Here is a 14,763-nt window from a genome sequence, read left to right on the forward strand (position 1 = left end):
ATACTAAATGGAAATCATATACGTGTTAGGTTTGCCTGAAAGATTGATAAATGAACTGAAATCATGAAAAAAAAAAAAACCAAGTACTTTCTTCTTTTTCTAATTTCCATGTTCAGCTGATTTGCCCATTTTGAACATTCTGACTGAAATCAGACCGAGAAAGGGGGGGAATAAATCGAATTCTGATCTTTTTGTTCTGAATTGGGGCTTAAGGAAATCATTATTTTGGGTGGATGAATGACGAAGTAAAATGGGAAAGGGATGGTATCTTGTGTTCTTTATGAACTTGGTTTTTCTGGCAAGTATATGTAACTCTTAGATTCGATCGCAATGGGAGCTTAAAGTTCAACACTATTTGAACTTTAACAGTAGTTAATACTGTTGATTATCCTGGCAAGTTCTTCTTTGTGTTGAGAAATAACATTAGATTAGAGTCGTAACTGATAATTTTAAATAAATAATAATAGTGTAGAAAATTAGACATACGAATTTATATGAAAAATTTCCAAACAAATTAGGGTAAGAACTATGGGTAAGAATAAAAAAATTCACTATGAAAAATAATAAGAATTTTCCCTCTAAATCACAATAAAATAACACCAACAATCTCTCTTAAAAAAAAAAAACTCTTAATAATTCTTTCTAACTCTATTTTTCTCTCTAACAGTGGATTATTGGGATACTTAACAAATGAGTTGGAGAGGCCAATTTATAGGCCTCTCTTACATGTTTAAAACACGTTGCCAACAAGGGTGGCACCGCATGGACAACTTATTCAAAGCTATCCAAGTGCACATCTTCTCTTTTCAATTTCGCTGCCTCCAATTCTTCTCTCCAGAACAATATTTATAATATTATATATGTGCAGCTGCAATTTTTGATATTTGGGCACAACAATCTCCCACTTGAATATTTGATTGAGCATCAATCAATCTTCACACAACAATTTTTTCTTTCTTGCCATTCCCTGTTACTTATATCTTTGCTAGGCCATTATAGGATCGATATCAAACAAACTTATTAGTATTGACTGCTTTAGTCATGAAATTTGTTAAGTTGTTTTTTTTTATGAATTTTTTGCATATCCATGATTCTTTCTTCCACTTTCTCACGAACGAAGTGGTATTGAATTCGAATGTATTTTATCTTTGAATGAAATGCTGGATTCCTTGCAATATGTAAAGCACTCTGACTGTCACAAAATAGAGAAATATTCTCATGTTCATGCTCAAGTTCCTCCAATATCATCTTCAACTTCTTTATTAGCTTATGTAGCTGCTACATATTCTACTTCTGTTGTTGGCGTAGCCACAATTGACTACAGTTTTGAAATCCAATTTACAACTCCTTATGCAAATACAAACACATAACCTATGGTGGATTTGCTTTTGTCAAGATCACCTACATAATTTGAGTCAACATATCATCTCACAATAAAGTCTGATCATCCATAACACAATGCAACATCTATGGTCCCTTTTATGTATCTTAGGACTCTTTTCATAGCGTTCAAATACTCTCTACTAGGATTCACCATATACCGACTAACTACTCCTACTGCATGTGCAATGTCTGGTCTTGTACAAATCATAGTAAACATTAACTTCTCACTGCTAATGCATATAGTACTCGAGACATCTCCATCATCTCTTCTTTAGTGCTAGGATTCATACTGGAGGATAACTTGAAATTAATAGGAAGTGGGGTAGAAATTGACTTACAGTCTTGCATGTTGAAGCGTCTCAAGATCTTCTTTAAATAATTTTTTTCAGAAAGCCATATCATCATATTATTTCTATCTCAGTGAATTTGCATCCCTAGAACCTTGTTTGCCGGTATGTTTTTCATTTCAAACTCCTTAGCCAACTATGTCTTCAATTCTTTAATGCGATCTTTGTTGGAGCCTGTTACCAACATGTCGTCTACATACAACAGTTCACCAAACCTGTTGAAATATGCTCAAGAGTCTGCATTAAGTCTGTTATATCCAAGGCTCATGATTAAGGAATCAAATCTCTTATACCAACATCTCAATGCCTATTTGAGACCGTATAGAGATTTGTTCAACTTGCAAATCAAGTTCTTTTTTCCTTTTTCTTCAAAATCCTCTGGTTGGAGCATATATATTTCTTCTTCAAGATCTCCATGAAAAAAAGTAGTCTTCACATCTAGCTACTCTAGATATAGGTCAAATGTAGCACACATTGTAAGAACTACTTGAACTGTAGTAATTTGAACAAAAGGAGAAACTATCTCATTAAAATTAGTCTATTCTTTCTGAGCATATCCTTTTTACCACCAGTCTTGCACAATACTGCTCCACTTGATCATTACTATTACGCTTGTTCTTATACACCCATTTGTTATCGATAAGCTTTCTTCCTTGTGGTAATGACACAAGTTCCCAAGTTTTGTTCTTATGAAGAGCTTCAATTTCTTCCTACATTGCTTCCATCCACCGAGATGCATTTGAACTGTTCATTGCTTCTTGAAGAGTTGATAGCTTCTCATCCTCTGTTAGAAGACACTATATAATATTGCTCTCCATAACATAATCTGAGTACCAACTTGGCCATTTTGTCAAGTGACTTGACAGACAAATTTCTAGTGCCTCAGACACAACTAGTTCTTGTTCCTGATGTTCTAGTACTGCATCAGAAGAATCGTTTTGTTCAGATTCATTTTTTACTTGTACCAGTGTAATCTCTGGATTTTCTTTCATCGTGCTATCATCACCTTCTTTTCTCTGTAGTTTATCTTCTACAAAGATAACATCCCTTCTGACTATAACCTTGCGGGTAATGGGATCCCACAAGCGATACCCCTTCACTCCGTCAGCATACCCCAAGAATAAGCATTTCTTGGATTTTGGATCCAGCTTTGTAGTTTCTTAGACATTGTACATCACGTACACTAGACTTCCAAATATATGGAGGTTTGAATAATCAACTTTCTTCCCAGTCCACCACTTCATCAGTATCTTCAACTCAATTGCAGTTGACGAGGCCTGATTTATCACATAATAGGTAGTATTAACTGCTTCTACCTAGAAAGACTTTTCGAAGCCCGCAGCTCCCAACATTGCTCTTGTTTTTTCTAACAATGTTTTGTTCATCCATTTTGCCACTCCATTTTGTTGAGAAGTATATGCCATAGTGAACTGCCTTTTGATGCCTTCCTGATTATAGAATTCAACAAACTCATTGCTGGTATATTCTCCTCCATTATCTAACCTTATGCACTTTATCCTTTTTCCATATTCAAGTTTCACCTGCACTTTGTATACTTTGAAAACTGAAAACGCATATGCCTTTCTCTTAATAGAATACACCAAACATCTCCTTGAATAATCATCTATGAAGGACACAAAGTACTTTGCTCCTCCTAGGGATAATACAGGTGTTTGCCATACATCAAAGTGAACCAATTTTAAATTTTTTTTGCTTCTAGAATTTGATGTGTTAAACTTCAACTTGTGCTACTTACTTGTAACACAATACTCACAAAATGGTAAGGATACCTTTGTGAGACCCAAAAGAAAATTCTACTCCACAAGAATTTTCATTCCTTGTTTAGACATATGTTCAAGTTTCTGATGCCACACTATTGTAGATCTTTCACTTAGATTACTTAAAGCAACTGATGCTTCTACTTTTTGCAAAGTCTCTCCCATTCGACATGTATAACCTCGCAGTCACCTTTGATTCCTTCATTAATACAAATGCTCCTCGAATCACTTTCATGATCCCTTTCTCAACCATAATTTTGCAGTCAAGTTCTTCCTCAGGCCTTCCACATGCTACTTCTCGAACAATGCGACCTATACCATCATGGAACTTTAACTTGATGGTTCTAATACCAACAATCTTTAAGGCATGAGCATCACAGTTGTACACAAATCCTTCAGAGACCAATTCATAATGATGGAACCATTCTCTTTAAGAGGTCATGTGAATGAGGCTCTCGAGTCAATGAGCCATATATCAACAAATCTCTTTTTGTCTTCATAAGTTGTTGCTGATTCACAACATAGTACATCACATTCATTAAGGTACTTGCTACATTTCCTTGAGGACTGAAATTTTTTTTGATCAAATTCCATCAATCCTTCTTCAGGCGACTCTTCTTGCTACAGTGGTAATGGTCATCTTTTAACTTAAATCTAATAAAAATTGAATATTAGCTACTCAAAGTGTACTTTTATGTGTGAACATGCCATAAGTTCATGTCATTTTCTTGCAAAATCTAGGGTTTATCTTGTTTGAAGTTATAAGAATGTGAGATTCATAATGAATTATAGAATGGGTTTATAGATTCTTGAAAGCAGGGCTAGAAAATTCCCACATAACTGAATGGTGGAACATTCTTAAAGAGTATATAGTTTAATTGTACTATAAACATTATGGTCCATTTTGCTTGATTTTTAGATACTTGAATAAGAATATGATTGTTCTTTTTCTTGTTTTGTTTTTTTTGTAGAAAAATTGGCCACCGATGGCAACAAGAAAAGTAATGGTGAGTTTGATACATTAATGGGTTATAGTTCTTTTGTTTGTTGTGACTTATTAAGGGAAACAATCAATCTTGGCATGCATCGCATTTGTAGTGATTATATCGCTAATCTATCATGAATGTTGTAAGCACATCCCATCCTTGCAAGTAGGGTTGCCAAATGATAATTAGCATGAACGGAAAGATGATGCATTTTTGCACTTGACATGTCATGTATGAGATTTTATTAAATGAAACCTCACTTAGATGTTTCAACATCTAACTTAGCTATGCTCCTGAAACATTTAAACCTTCTAGATGGGGTTTGCAACAAAGTGGATGAGATGTAACGGCACAAGATGTCGTGTTCGATGAATTTTTGGCAAGTTATTCCTGCATTTTGCTTCGTCTTAAAGATTCGGATATGTTTTAGTCATATTGAGAAACTTATGTTTCGCTAATGATCAATCTTGTAAAATAAAATAATGTTATATATTACAATTTGTGTTTGAGTAACAACCGTGTAATACTGCTATGGTTCAATGTTATTTTGAGGTTTGATATTTAGCTTCCACATTTGATATTTATGATGATTCCCATTCTAGATAGATGAATGGTAATTGGAAATTTTGGGAGTTTTTGTTATTGTTTAGCTTGAAATTTCTTAAGTTATAACATGTCTGGAAAAACGGGGTGTTACAGTTGATATCAGAGAAAACTTGCCTTAGAAGCTTGGAATGATTAGAGGACCGTGATCCTTTAAGATAGCCCCCAATTGAGATTTAGGATATGAAGTGAGTGGTTAGCGAGTTTTAGTGATCCACAAAATTAGGGTTTGTTATTAAGGATACTAATTAGAATTTCTAGATGGCAGAATGGTAACAAACTTGACAAAACAAATCTTGGTGACACATTGGACTAATCGGTTGAATATGAGGGGACTACCCACAGAAGAAAATTTTATGGAAGACATCAAAGAAATACTTGAAGATATACCACCCAACTACCCAACCTACTCCAACTTCAAGCAAATTTTTTTATCTAATGTTTCGAGGAAGGAGAATAGAGGGATATGGCGGAATGGGTGTGGCAATTAGGACCTTTTGAGGCATTCCATGATTTTTGCGAACAATTTCGATAGGAGGCTGAGCACGATCATAATGAAGCCCTTGCAAATGATATTGCTTTGAACGAAGAAAAATAAGGGGATTCGGAGATTGAGGTTTTAAGCATCAGCTCAGATGAAGATATGGACTCGGTAGAGTCACGTGATGAGTAAGACGGACCCCCAGTGAAATCGGAAGATGAGTCAGCCCTAGATGACAATTGGATTTGGAAACCCACTAGAACCAATTAGTGGACAAAAGGTCTTGAAAAACTTAGGAATAGTTTTGTAACATAGATGTTGTAAAAATAACCTTGTATCCTAGGATAACTAAAGTTAGCTTGTAACATAAGCCTTCAAATGCTATAGATATCCTAATAGTTGTTATGTTTTTTTTATAAACTGTTTACCTTTAATAATAAAATGACCGTTTGTTATGTATTTCCTACCTTATGGAATTTATGATTTCAGATGGTGAGTACTCGAAGAAATCTTGTCTTGGGACCCACTACCCTGAACCACCAGGGTAATGGTACTGAAACTCCCGAAGGTAGCACTAGACAAGAAAGAGAAAGGGTGTATGGCAGTAGGTTGGATCAAATGGAATGAATTATGGGAAGTATGGTCGGATTTATGCAAAGGGTTCAACATCAAGAAGAACAGACGACCAGTATGCTGGATTTATATCGTAAACAGAACCCACCCACTTTCAAGGAAAACTTAGAACTGATCCCAGTGAAAGGGAATTCTGGCTTGAGTAGATCGAGAAAATATTGGACTATCTTCACTGCAACGAAAGGGAAAAGGTCAACTATGCAACGTTCATGTTACAAGATGAAGTAGATAGGTGGTGGAAAGCAACAAAAAGGGTAATTCTTACTCAAGATCAAGGTGGAGTGCCATATGTTAGTTGTGAACGTTTCAAGGAGCTCTATAATAACAAGTATTTTCCATTGAGTTTGAGGATGCAAAAAGAAAGGGAATTTATGGATCTAAAACAAACTAGGGACATGACCATAGCTCAATACAAAGATGTGTTCACTCAGTTAATTAAATACATGTCTATCTGTGAGGGGGACGAGAGAATCAAAGCTCAAAAGTTTTTTTTTTTTGGGGGGGGGGGCTTGAAGTTAAGGCTCCAGAAAGCCTTGAGTAATTTAAGTACCCAGTCCTATTCTGAAATGGTACATCATGACCACCCAAGCCAATTTCAACCGAATTGAGGCCATTTAAGAAGCCAGTTAATCAGCCGCCAGTTTGAAATCAGGTACAAGAAAAAAAGCTGAATTCAAGGGGACCCCAGTTCAAATCTAGTAAGTCTTGCTTAAAGTGCCACAAACGACACCCAGGAAACCATGTTGCCAGGGAATGAAAGGTTGTTATAATTGTGGGGACGAGGGGCACTTATATTGGAACTATCCTAAGAAAGTGCCTATTTGCTCTAATTGTTAGAGGCTTGGGCACTTTGCCAAGGATTGCCAGAAGCCTTGGGCTACTTGGCAGGCGCAGGCAACAACAGGACTCCAGAGGATGCAACCATGAAAGGTATTTAACCTAACTAAGCGGGAGGCGGAGGAAAACCCAACGATGATTCAAAGTACAATGTTTCTATCTGGAATTCCCATGCATGTTCTAGTAGATCCAGGGTCCACGCATTCATTCAAATCGTATGCATGGACAAACACTCTAGAGGATAAACTCGAAGATCTAGGATGTCTAATGATGATAGCCACGTACTCCACTCTAGTGGATAAACTCGAAGATCTAAGATGTCTAATGTCCCATGAGGAAGACCTTAGAAACTTCTAAGGGCTACCAAGGTAAAGAAATACAGATCGATGGAAGGGAATTTTTAGTAGACTTAATCCTCCTGGATATATAGGGCTTTGATATAATTATAGGAATGGATTTCCTCACAAAATATGATGCCTCGATTGATTGTAAGGTTAAGTTTCAAGGTCAAGGGAAAGTAGTTGGGGAAAAGTGGATCTTGGCAATAAAGGCTAGTAAATTACTAAATAAAGAGGCCTATGGGTATTTAGCTTTATGCCCAAGAAAAAGGCCAGGACTATAAGGGAGTAGAAAAGGTGCGAGTAGTCAATGAATTTGTCGATGTGTTTCCAAAAGACTTATCGGGACTACCCCTTCATCGAAAAATTGAGTTTACAATAGAAGTCATACTTGAAATGAACCCAATCACCATACCCCCTTATAAAATGGCACCTGCGAAATTAAGGGAATTAAAAGTTTAATTGCAGGTTTTGTTGGACAAAGGGTTCATCAGGCCAAGCATGTCCTCGTAGGGAGCACCAGTACTGTTCGTCAAGAAAAAAGACGAAAGTTTGAGGATGTGCATAGACTATCGGCAGTTGAATAAGGTGATTGTCAAAATAAGTATCTGCTTTCAAGGATTGAAGAGTTATTTGATCAATTACAAGGTGCCAAGGTATTTTTGAAGATTGACTTGAAATCGCGTAATTGTCTTTATTGATGACATACTGATGTACTTGCCCTCAGAAAAAGATCATGAGAACCATTTAAGGGTGGTGTTGTAGACGTCAAGGGAACATCAACTATATACCAAATTTTTCAAATGCGAGTTTTGGCTTAAGTGGCATTCTTGGGACATGTCATTTCAACTGACAGGATTGCCGTTGACCCAACCAAGGTGACTGCAATCAAGAGTTGGAACCAACCCAAAATAGTCACCGAAGTCAATAGTTTCTTAGGATTAGCAGGGTACTACCGAAAATTTGTTGAGGAATTTTCTAGGATTACAGTGCCACTTACGAGGCTAACTCATAAAGGAGTCAAATTCGAATGGGATGATCGTTGTAAGAAAAGCTTTCAAGAACTTAAGCATAGACTTACAACGACACCTATCTTGGCAATGCCCAATGATGCCTCAAAATCAAGCCTAGGAAGTGTTTTCATGCAAAATGGTAGGGTAATAGCCTACGGGTCTTGACAATTAAAACGACACGAGAAAAATTATCCAACTCCTGATGTAGAATTGATAGCGGTGATTTTTTCCTTGAAACTCTGGCGACATTGCTTGTATTGTGTGAAATTTGAGATTTTCACGGATCACAAGAGTTTGAAATATGCGTTCTTTCAAAAAGAGCTAAATATGAGGTAACACAGATGGATGAAGTACTTGAAGGATTTCGATTATTTCATTCAGTACCACCTTGGTCGGGCAAATGTGGTGGTCGATGCACTGAGTAGAAAGAAACCTGCCATAATAATAGGGATAATGACCATGGGATGGGAACTAGTAAGGCATTCAGTCTAATGACAGTCGGAGTATGCCCTAAGGGAAACTCTATTTATGCGGCTAGCCTCTATATTCAGCCTGATTTGTTGAGGTAAATACGATAAGATATGCCTGAAGACGCCAGATCTAAAAGTTGGATTGACGAGCAAGGTCGAGCCATGAGACCCAAATTTGAAATTAAAGATAGGACATTACGATTTCAGGGGCAAATATACGTTCCTAAAGTGGGAGATCTAAGGCAAACGGTCCTAAAAGAAGCCCATCAAGTTAAGTACATAGTCCATCTAGGGGCTACCAAGATGTATTAAGACTTGAAAACAATATATTGGTGGTCGAGAATAAAGAAGAGTATAACACGGCATATGGCTCAATGCGACGTTTGTCAAAGAGTTAAGATTGAACATCAGAGACTTGCTAGGAAATTGCAACCATTGGAAATCCCATAATGAAAATGGGAACATATTACAATGGATTTCGTATCAGGATTGCCTCGAAGCCCTAGAGGAAACGACATAATCTGGGTCATTGTGGTCAGACTATCAAAGTCCGCACACTTTTTACCCACCAAGCTTAAGCAACCTATAAGTGAACTTGCCCAACAATATCTTAACGAGATTGTTAGGCTACATGGGGTACCTATGAGCATTGTCTCTGATCGCGACCCAAGATTCACCTTGAGGTTTTGGGGGAGTCCGAAAAAATGTTTGGTTACCCAGCTCAGACTAAGTACAACGTGTCACCACCAAACCGATGGACAATCAGAAAGAATCATTTAAACACTGGAAGACATGTTAAGGGCCTGTGCCATCGATTTTTCAAGAAACTGGGAATAGCATCTCCCATTAGTCGAATTTGCTTATAAATAATTAAAATTTTGATTGAGAAGAGAGGCATTCGAAATCGGGTGTTCGGGAACTCATTGCATTAAATTAGCAAAGGGGTTCTGCTATAGGTGAGGAAATGGGAAGATCTAGAAAGTTTGGAAGGCAAAGGAGCAAGGGAAGGCCGGTTTTGAAGGTCGCCGGAATCATGAAAGGGTCACTGGAGCCGAGTCTTCAAGTGCCGGTTTGAGGGAGCACTGGGACATAGAAAGCATCTGTAGGGAACCTGACACGAGTTTTGAGGTGAGTATTTTTACCTAAACTTCATTTATTGTGAGCGGTTTACCCTAACTCGATATAAATTTCTGTGAGGATTACTTTATTTGTCATATTGTCATGTGTTATAATGCTTCATACATGCATTCATACATTGTGTTGTGATGCATATGTACATTCTTAGTATTTTCTAACATGCATCGCATGTGGAGTGATGATATTACTAATTTATCACGAATGTTGTAAGCACATCCCGCCCTTGCAAGTAGGGTTGCCAAATGATAATTAGCATGAAAGGAAATATGATACATTTTTGCACTCAGCATGTCATGCATGGGATTTTATTAAATGAAACCTCAATTAGATAATTCAGCATCTAATTTTGGCTATGCCCTTGGAACATTCAAATATTCCAAATAGGGTTTGCAACAAAGTAGATGAGATGTCGTGTTCGATGAAGTTTTGGCAAGTTGTTATTGCATTTTGCTTCTTCTTGAAGATTCGAATATGGTTTAGTTATGTTAGAAAACTTATGTTTCACTGACGATCAATCTTATAAAATAAATAAATGTTATGTATTACGATTTGTGTTTGAGTAACATCCATCTAATACTGCTATAGTTCAATATTATTTTGAGGTTTGATATTTAGTTTTTGCATTTGATGTTTATGATGATTCTCATTCTAGATAGATGAACAATAATTGGAAATTTTGGGAGTTTTTGTTATTATTTAGCTCAGAATTTCCTAAGTTATAACACGCTTAGAAAAATGGGGTGTTACACTGATAGATGAGGTAAATCGCGGAAGCCTGCGTACCTAAGGAATTGAACCCGTGCACAATCGATTGGGAAGTGACCGACAAGCACTTAAGTTCCACCCTTTAGCCATGTGGCTCGCCCCCGGAGGGCTCAATCAACTCTTTTTAATGTATGATAGGATGTTCATTTGCAAATTTAATGTTAGATCCTAACAAATACAATATTTTTTTTCAACATGCACGAAAGCAACCAGGAAAGATATAGGAAACAATGCATATAACTAGCGTTTAATTGATCATTATTAATGCATGTTGTTAAGCGTAGTAAATATTTTCTAGCATCTAGAAACACCATAAGCTTTTTCCTGTGGCACATAGTTCTTCTTAGACATCAAAAGAGTTATTCTTAGACATCGAAAACAACCCTTTTTTTTGTAGCGTGGCTTTGTGATTTGCTTTGTTTTGTTATTAGATGTTGTTAGGCTATCTCCAACAATGTTTTCTATCTCGTTTTTTATTATATTATAAATAATTTACTCCATATTCTGATTTTATCTTGAAAATTATATCTGCTCCAACAACACTCCCTATTTCATTTATTTTTTAATCAAATTTAGTTTTATTTATTTTAAAGTACACAGAATCAATAATCAATTACACAAAATAATTAAATACACATAAACAAAATTAATAATCAAATAAACAAACTAATAATCAGGTACACATACACAAAATTAATAATCAAATACATATATACATAAAATCAATAATCAAATATACACAAATACATAATCACTCATCTAATACAAAAATAAATACAAAAAAATCTCAAAATCACGAGTCAATCTAATCTATTCCTCGTCGTCGCTAAAGAAGCTGTTGTCGTCGTCACCGCAACCTCCGCTAGTCGCCACCGAAGAAGCTGCCGCAGCAGCCTCTGCTGGTTGCCACCTTTGCTATATTTGGTCTTTGCAACTCGTCTGCCTTTACTAGTGAATTTTGTCTTTGCTTTCGCCTTTGCCTAGAACTCGTCTTCTTCGACCGTTCCCTCCCACCGCAGCTCCCCAAAAAAAGTTCTATTTGGGTCTCCTCTCAAATTATTTGAGTTGGAAGTTCTATTTGGGTCTCCTCTCAAATTATTTGAGTTGGGTCTAACTTTCATAGCAGACCCAAAATAAAAAAATCAAGATATATGTAATATTTCTTTTCTTTTTTTTGGGGGGGGGGCAGGTGGTGCTATGAAACAATTAGCGTCACTCAAGGAGGAGGCTGAAAATCTGACGCAAGAAGGGAAGAGGATTCGGACGGAACAGCATCAAGTAGTCAACTCTTATAGAAGCCATGTTACAGCACTTATGCTACTTAGCCTATTTTATGGCGTTGCCTCTATCTATCTCCAACTAAGTTACACCGATGAGGTTAAGATGACAATTCTCTTCTTCTTGGCCTTCGTGGTTGCCTTTAGGAGGGCATTGACGAAGATCAAGAAAATATCTCAGTCGACTGGGGACCTCAGGAAAAGGCTGGAACATTTGCAGGAGCAAGTCACAGCTTTTAAAACCAAGGCTCGCAAGCGGGTGCGGGGAGATCGGCTGGATAGGCAAATTGAGGGGCTGGAGGAAGCCATAGCTGAGGCCATGGAGCTATCTAAATCAATATATAAGCAGGCCAACGAATCATCGGTGCTTCTCGCAGCTTGTGCAGTTGCTTGTTTTCATCTGGTTGCTCGCCTCTACACATCCCACTGTAAGAGCTACATCTATAAATGTATATATATACATATATATATATATGTCAATATATTCTCTTGTCTGTCTTAATTTTCTCATGGCCATGAGTTCATGAATTGTCACAGCTGCTGCTTTCAACCATTCTGCAAGGCTGTCTATTAATGCTAATCCACAGCAGAAAGGACTGGGATCAAGGGCGCTGCCCTGAGGAGGTGAACCATGAACTATGAAGCAATCAAGTCCCTGGAGACAGTTTTCAGGCTTAGTTTGGCTAGGTTTTTGTTTTTTAGAGATTTTATGCTAGACAGTGTTTAAACTGTTTATAGCATTTAATTTGGGTAACGTTTAAACTGATAATGTGTTTGAATAAATATACTTTTAAACTATCATTTAATAGTTATGTATTTTATTTAAAAGAGGTTATAAGCTATTATAACTTGATAAAAAGATAAAACTAGACATGTTATTGAATTATGTAAAATTTTATTAATGTTGATAAATTATATATAATTATTAAAAATATATTAACATAATATTATTATATGTATTATATATATAATATATTTATTATATATCTTTATTACTATTATATATAAATATGATAGTTATATATATATATATAATAGTTCGATCGGTCATGGCAGCAACGAAGAAGAGAAACACGGATGGAGGAGATGAGGGCAATGGATGACTAGTGACGCAATGGGAGTAGCAGTCGATGTAGGCAATGGCCGCCAGGAAGCAGTCGGTGGGGGTGACGACAGGTGTCATTGGTGGCGGCCAGAAGAGTTGAAAAAGAAGGCGACAAGAGATAGAGGTTAAAGAAAAATGGCATAACTGGAAATTAGTAAAAAGATGATGATAAAATGATAAAATACTTGATCAACCCAACTTATAAATAACCAGCGTTTTGCAAAACGCTAGTGAGGTGCATCGAAACACCTCACCAGCTTCTTTTAACAGATTATAAGTTGTTGATACAGCTTATACAGCTTATAAACGGTTAAATCACTTTGCCAAACGGGGCCTCAATCTTCTCTGTTTGTTTGTTTTTGTATTGAGTTCTGCTTTTACAGAATCTTTTGGATATTTTTCATTAAAAACAAGGAATGCAACACGTGCAAGTTAAGAAATACAATTGATAGTTAAAATTTAAAATTTGGTTAGGCAATATTTATATGAAGATGAATTTGGATACAGTGGTATAATTGGTTTGATGTTAAATATTATATATTATTATGAGTCTAAATCTTATTCTCACCATAAACCTTTGTTTTCTGAATGAAATAGTCAAAAGAGTACTATTAAAATATTTTAGATTAAAAAAAGATTTAATTTCTTTAAAGATTCAAAAAGGGGTCTGTTCTTTGCCCACATTTTATATCATATCATTGCCATGCAGTAATAGTCGTCTCTTCAACTCTATTGGATGAAACTAACGCATAGAGTAGGGATTCTTTGTTTTTGCTTTAAAGCAATTCAACTTCATCCTTTAGAAAAACAACTGTATTTTAAATGGAAAGGTATTTGAAATTTAATTTGTAAAAACCAACATGTTACGAGGTAGGGTTGTTAATAGATCATATGACCTGAAAAATAAATTCAAACTCAATAAGAAATTAGTGAGTTTGGATGGACCCTTAACATATTTGGGTCATTATTTGGTTGATCTCAGAAATTTTTTTTGAGTTTGGCTTAATAACATATCAACTTGAAAAATCACAAAATCGACTTTATAACAATATATGTTTAAATGGGTGGGCATAAAATTTGAAATCAAAATCGACCTATTAGGACTCATTAATTAAAATATTTGTTAATTTTCAAAATACTCTTGACAACTTTTTCAATTTTCATTCTCTCAGTTTCTACTCATATTCATATGTTTTTGTTATTAATATTTTGATTACTTTTCAAATTGTATCATGAATGATGGATGTGTTATTCTTAATTTATGTCTTGATTATTTTGAATTGTGCAAAAGAGTCCAAACGAAATAAGTCACTTAATTAGTAATTTATGAGTTATTTTATTTTATTTTGAGTTTTAATATTTTAATTAGTATTTAAATTTAAATAAGTACTTAAATAGATCAATGGATTAACCTAATTTATACATGTTAATCTTAACATGTTTATATGTTTAGTTAATATATCCAAATTTAGATTGAGAATTTTTTACTCAATAAATTAACACGTTCGGATTAAGACTTAACAAATCATGAGCCACTAATGACACGAATCAAACTCCACTTTTTGCAACAGCCTCTACTACTAAATCTTAAATGCCACCCTATTGAATAG

At 35.7% G+C, this 14,763-nt stretch overlaps 3 protein-coding genes across 3 annotated transcripts in view; all 3 read left to right on the plus strand.

Annotated features, from left to right (window-relative positions):
* Window positions 1–12,846, plus strand: part of LOC127797979 (uncharacterized) — a 61,832-nt gene extending 48,986 nt beyond the window's left edge. Inside the window, exon 6 of the mRNA XM_052331232.1 lies at window positions 12,586–12,846. Coding sequence (XP_052187192.1) covers window positions 12,586–12,690 — 105 coding nt within the window. The 3' untranslated portion in view covers window positions 12,691–12,846. The remainder of the gene's footprint in view (window positions 1–12,585) is intronic.
* Window positions 1–14,763, plus strand: part of LOC127797980 (uncharacterized) — a 78,197-nt gene that overhangs the window by 34,461 nt on the left and 28,973 nt on the right. The window lies entirely within an intron of this gene.
* LOC127797976 (uncharacterized) overlaps window positions 1–14,763 on the plus strand; it is a 40,775-nt gene that overhangs the window by 2,568 nt on the left and 23,444 nt on the right. The window lies entirely within an intron of this gene.

The sequence above is a fragment of the Diospyros lotus genome, chromosome 3, assembly GCF_014633365.1.
Source record: "Diospyros lotus cultivar Yz01 chromosome 3, ASM1463336v1, whole genome shotgun sequence".
Classification (NCBI taxonomy): domain Eukaryota; kingdom Viridiplantae; phylum Streptophyta; class Magnoliopsida; order Ericales; family Ebenaceae; genus Diospyros; species Diospyros lotus.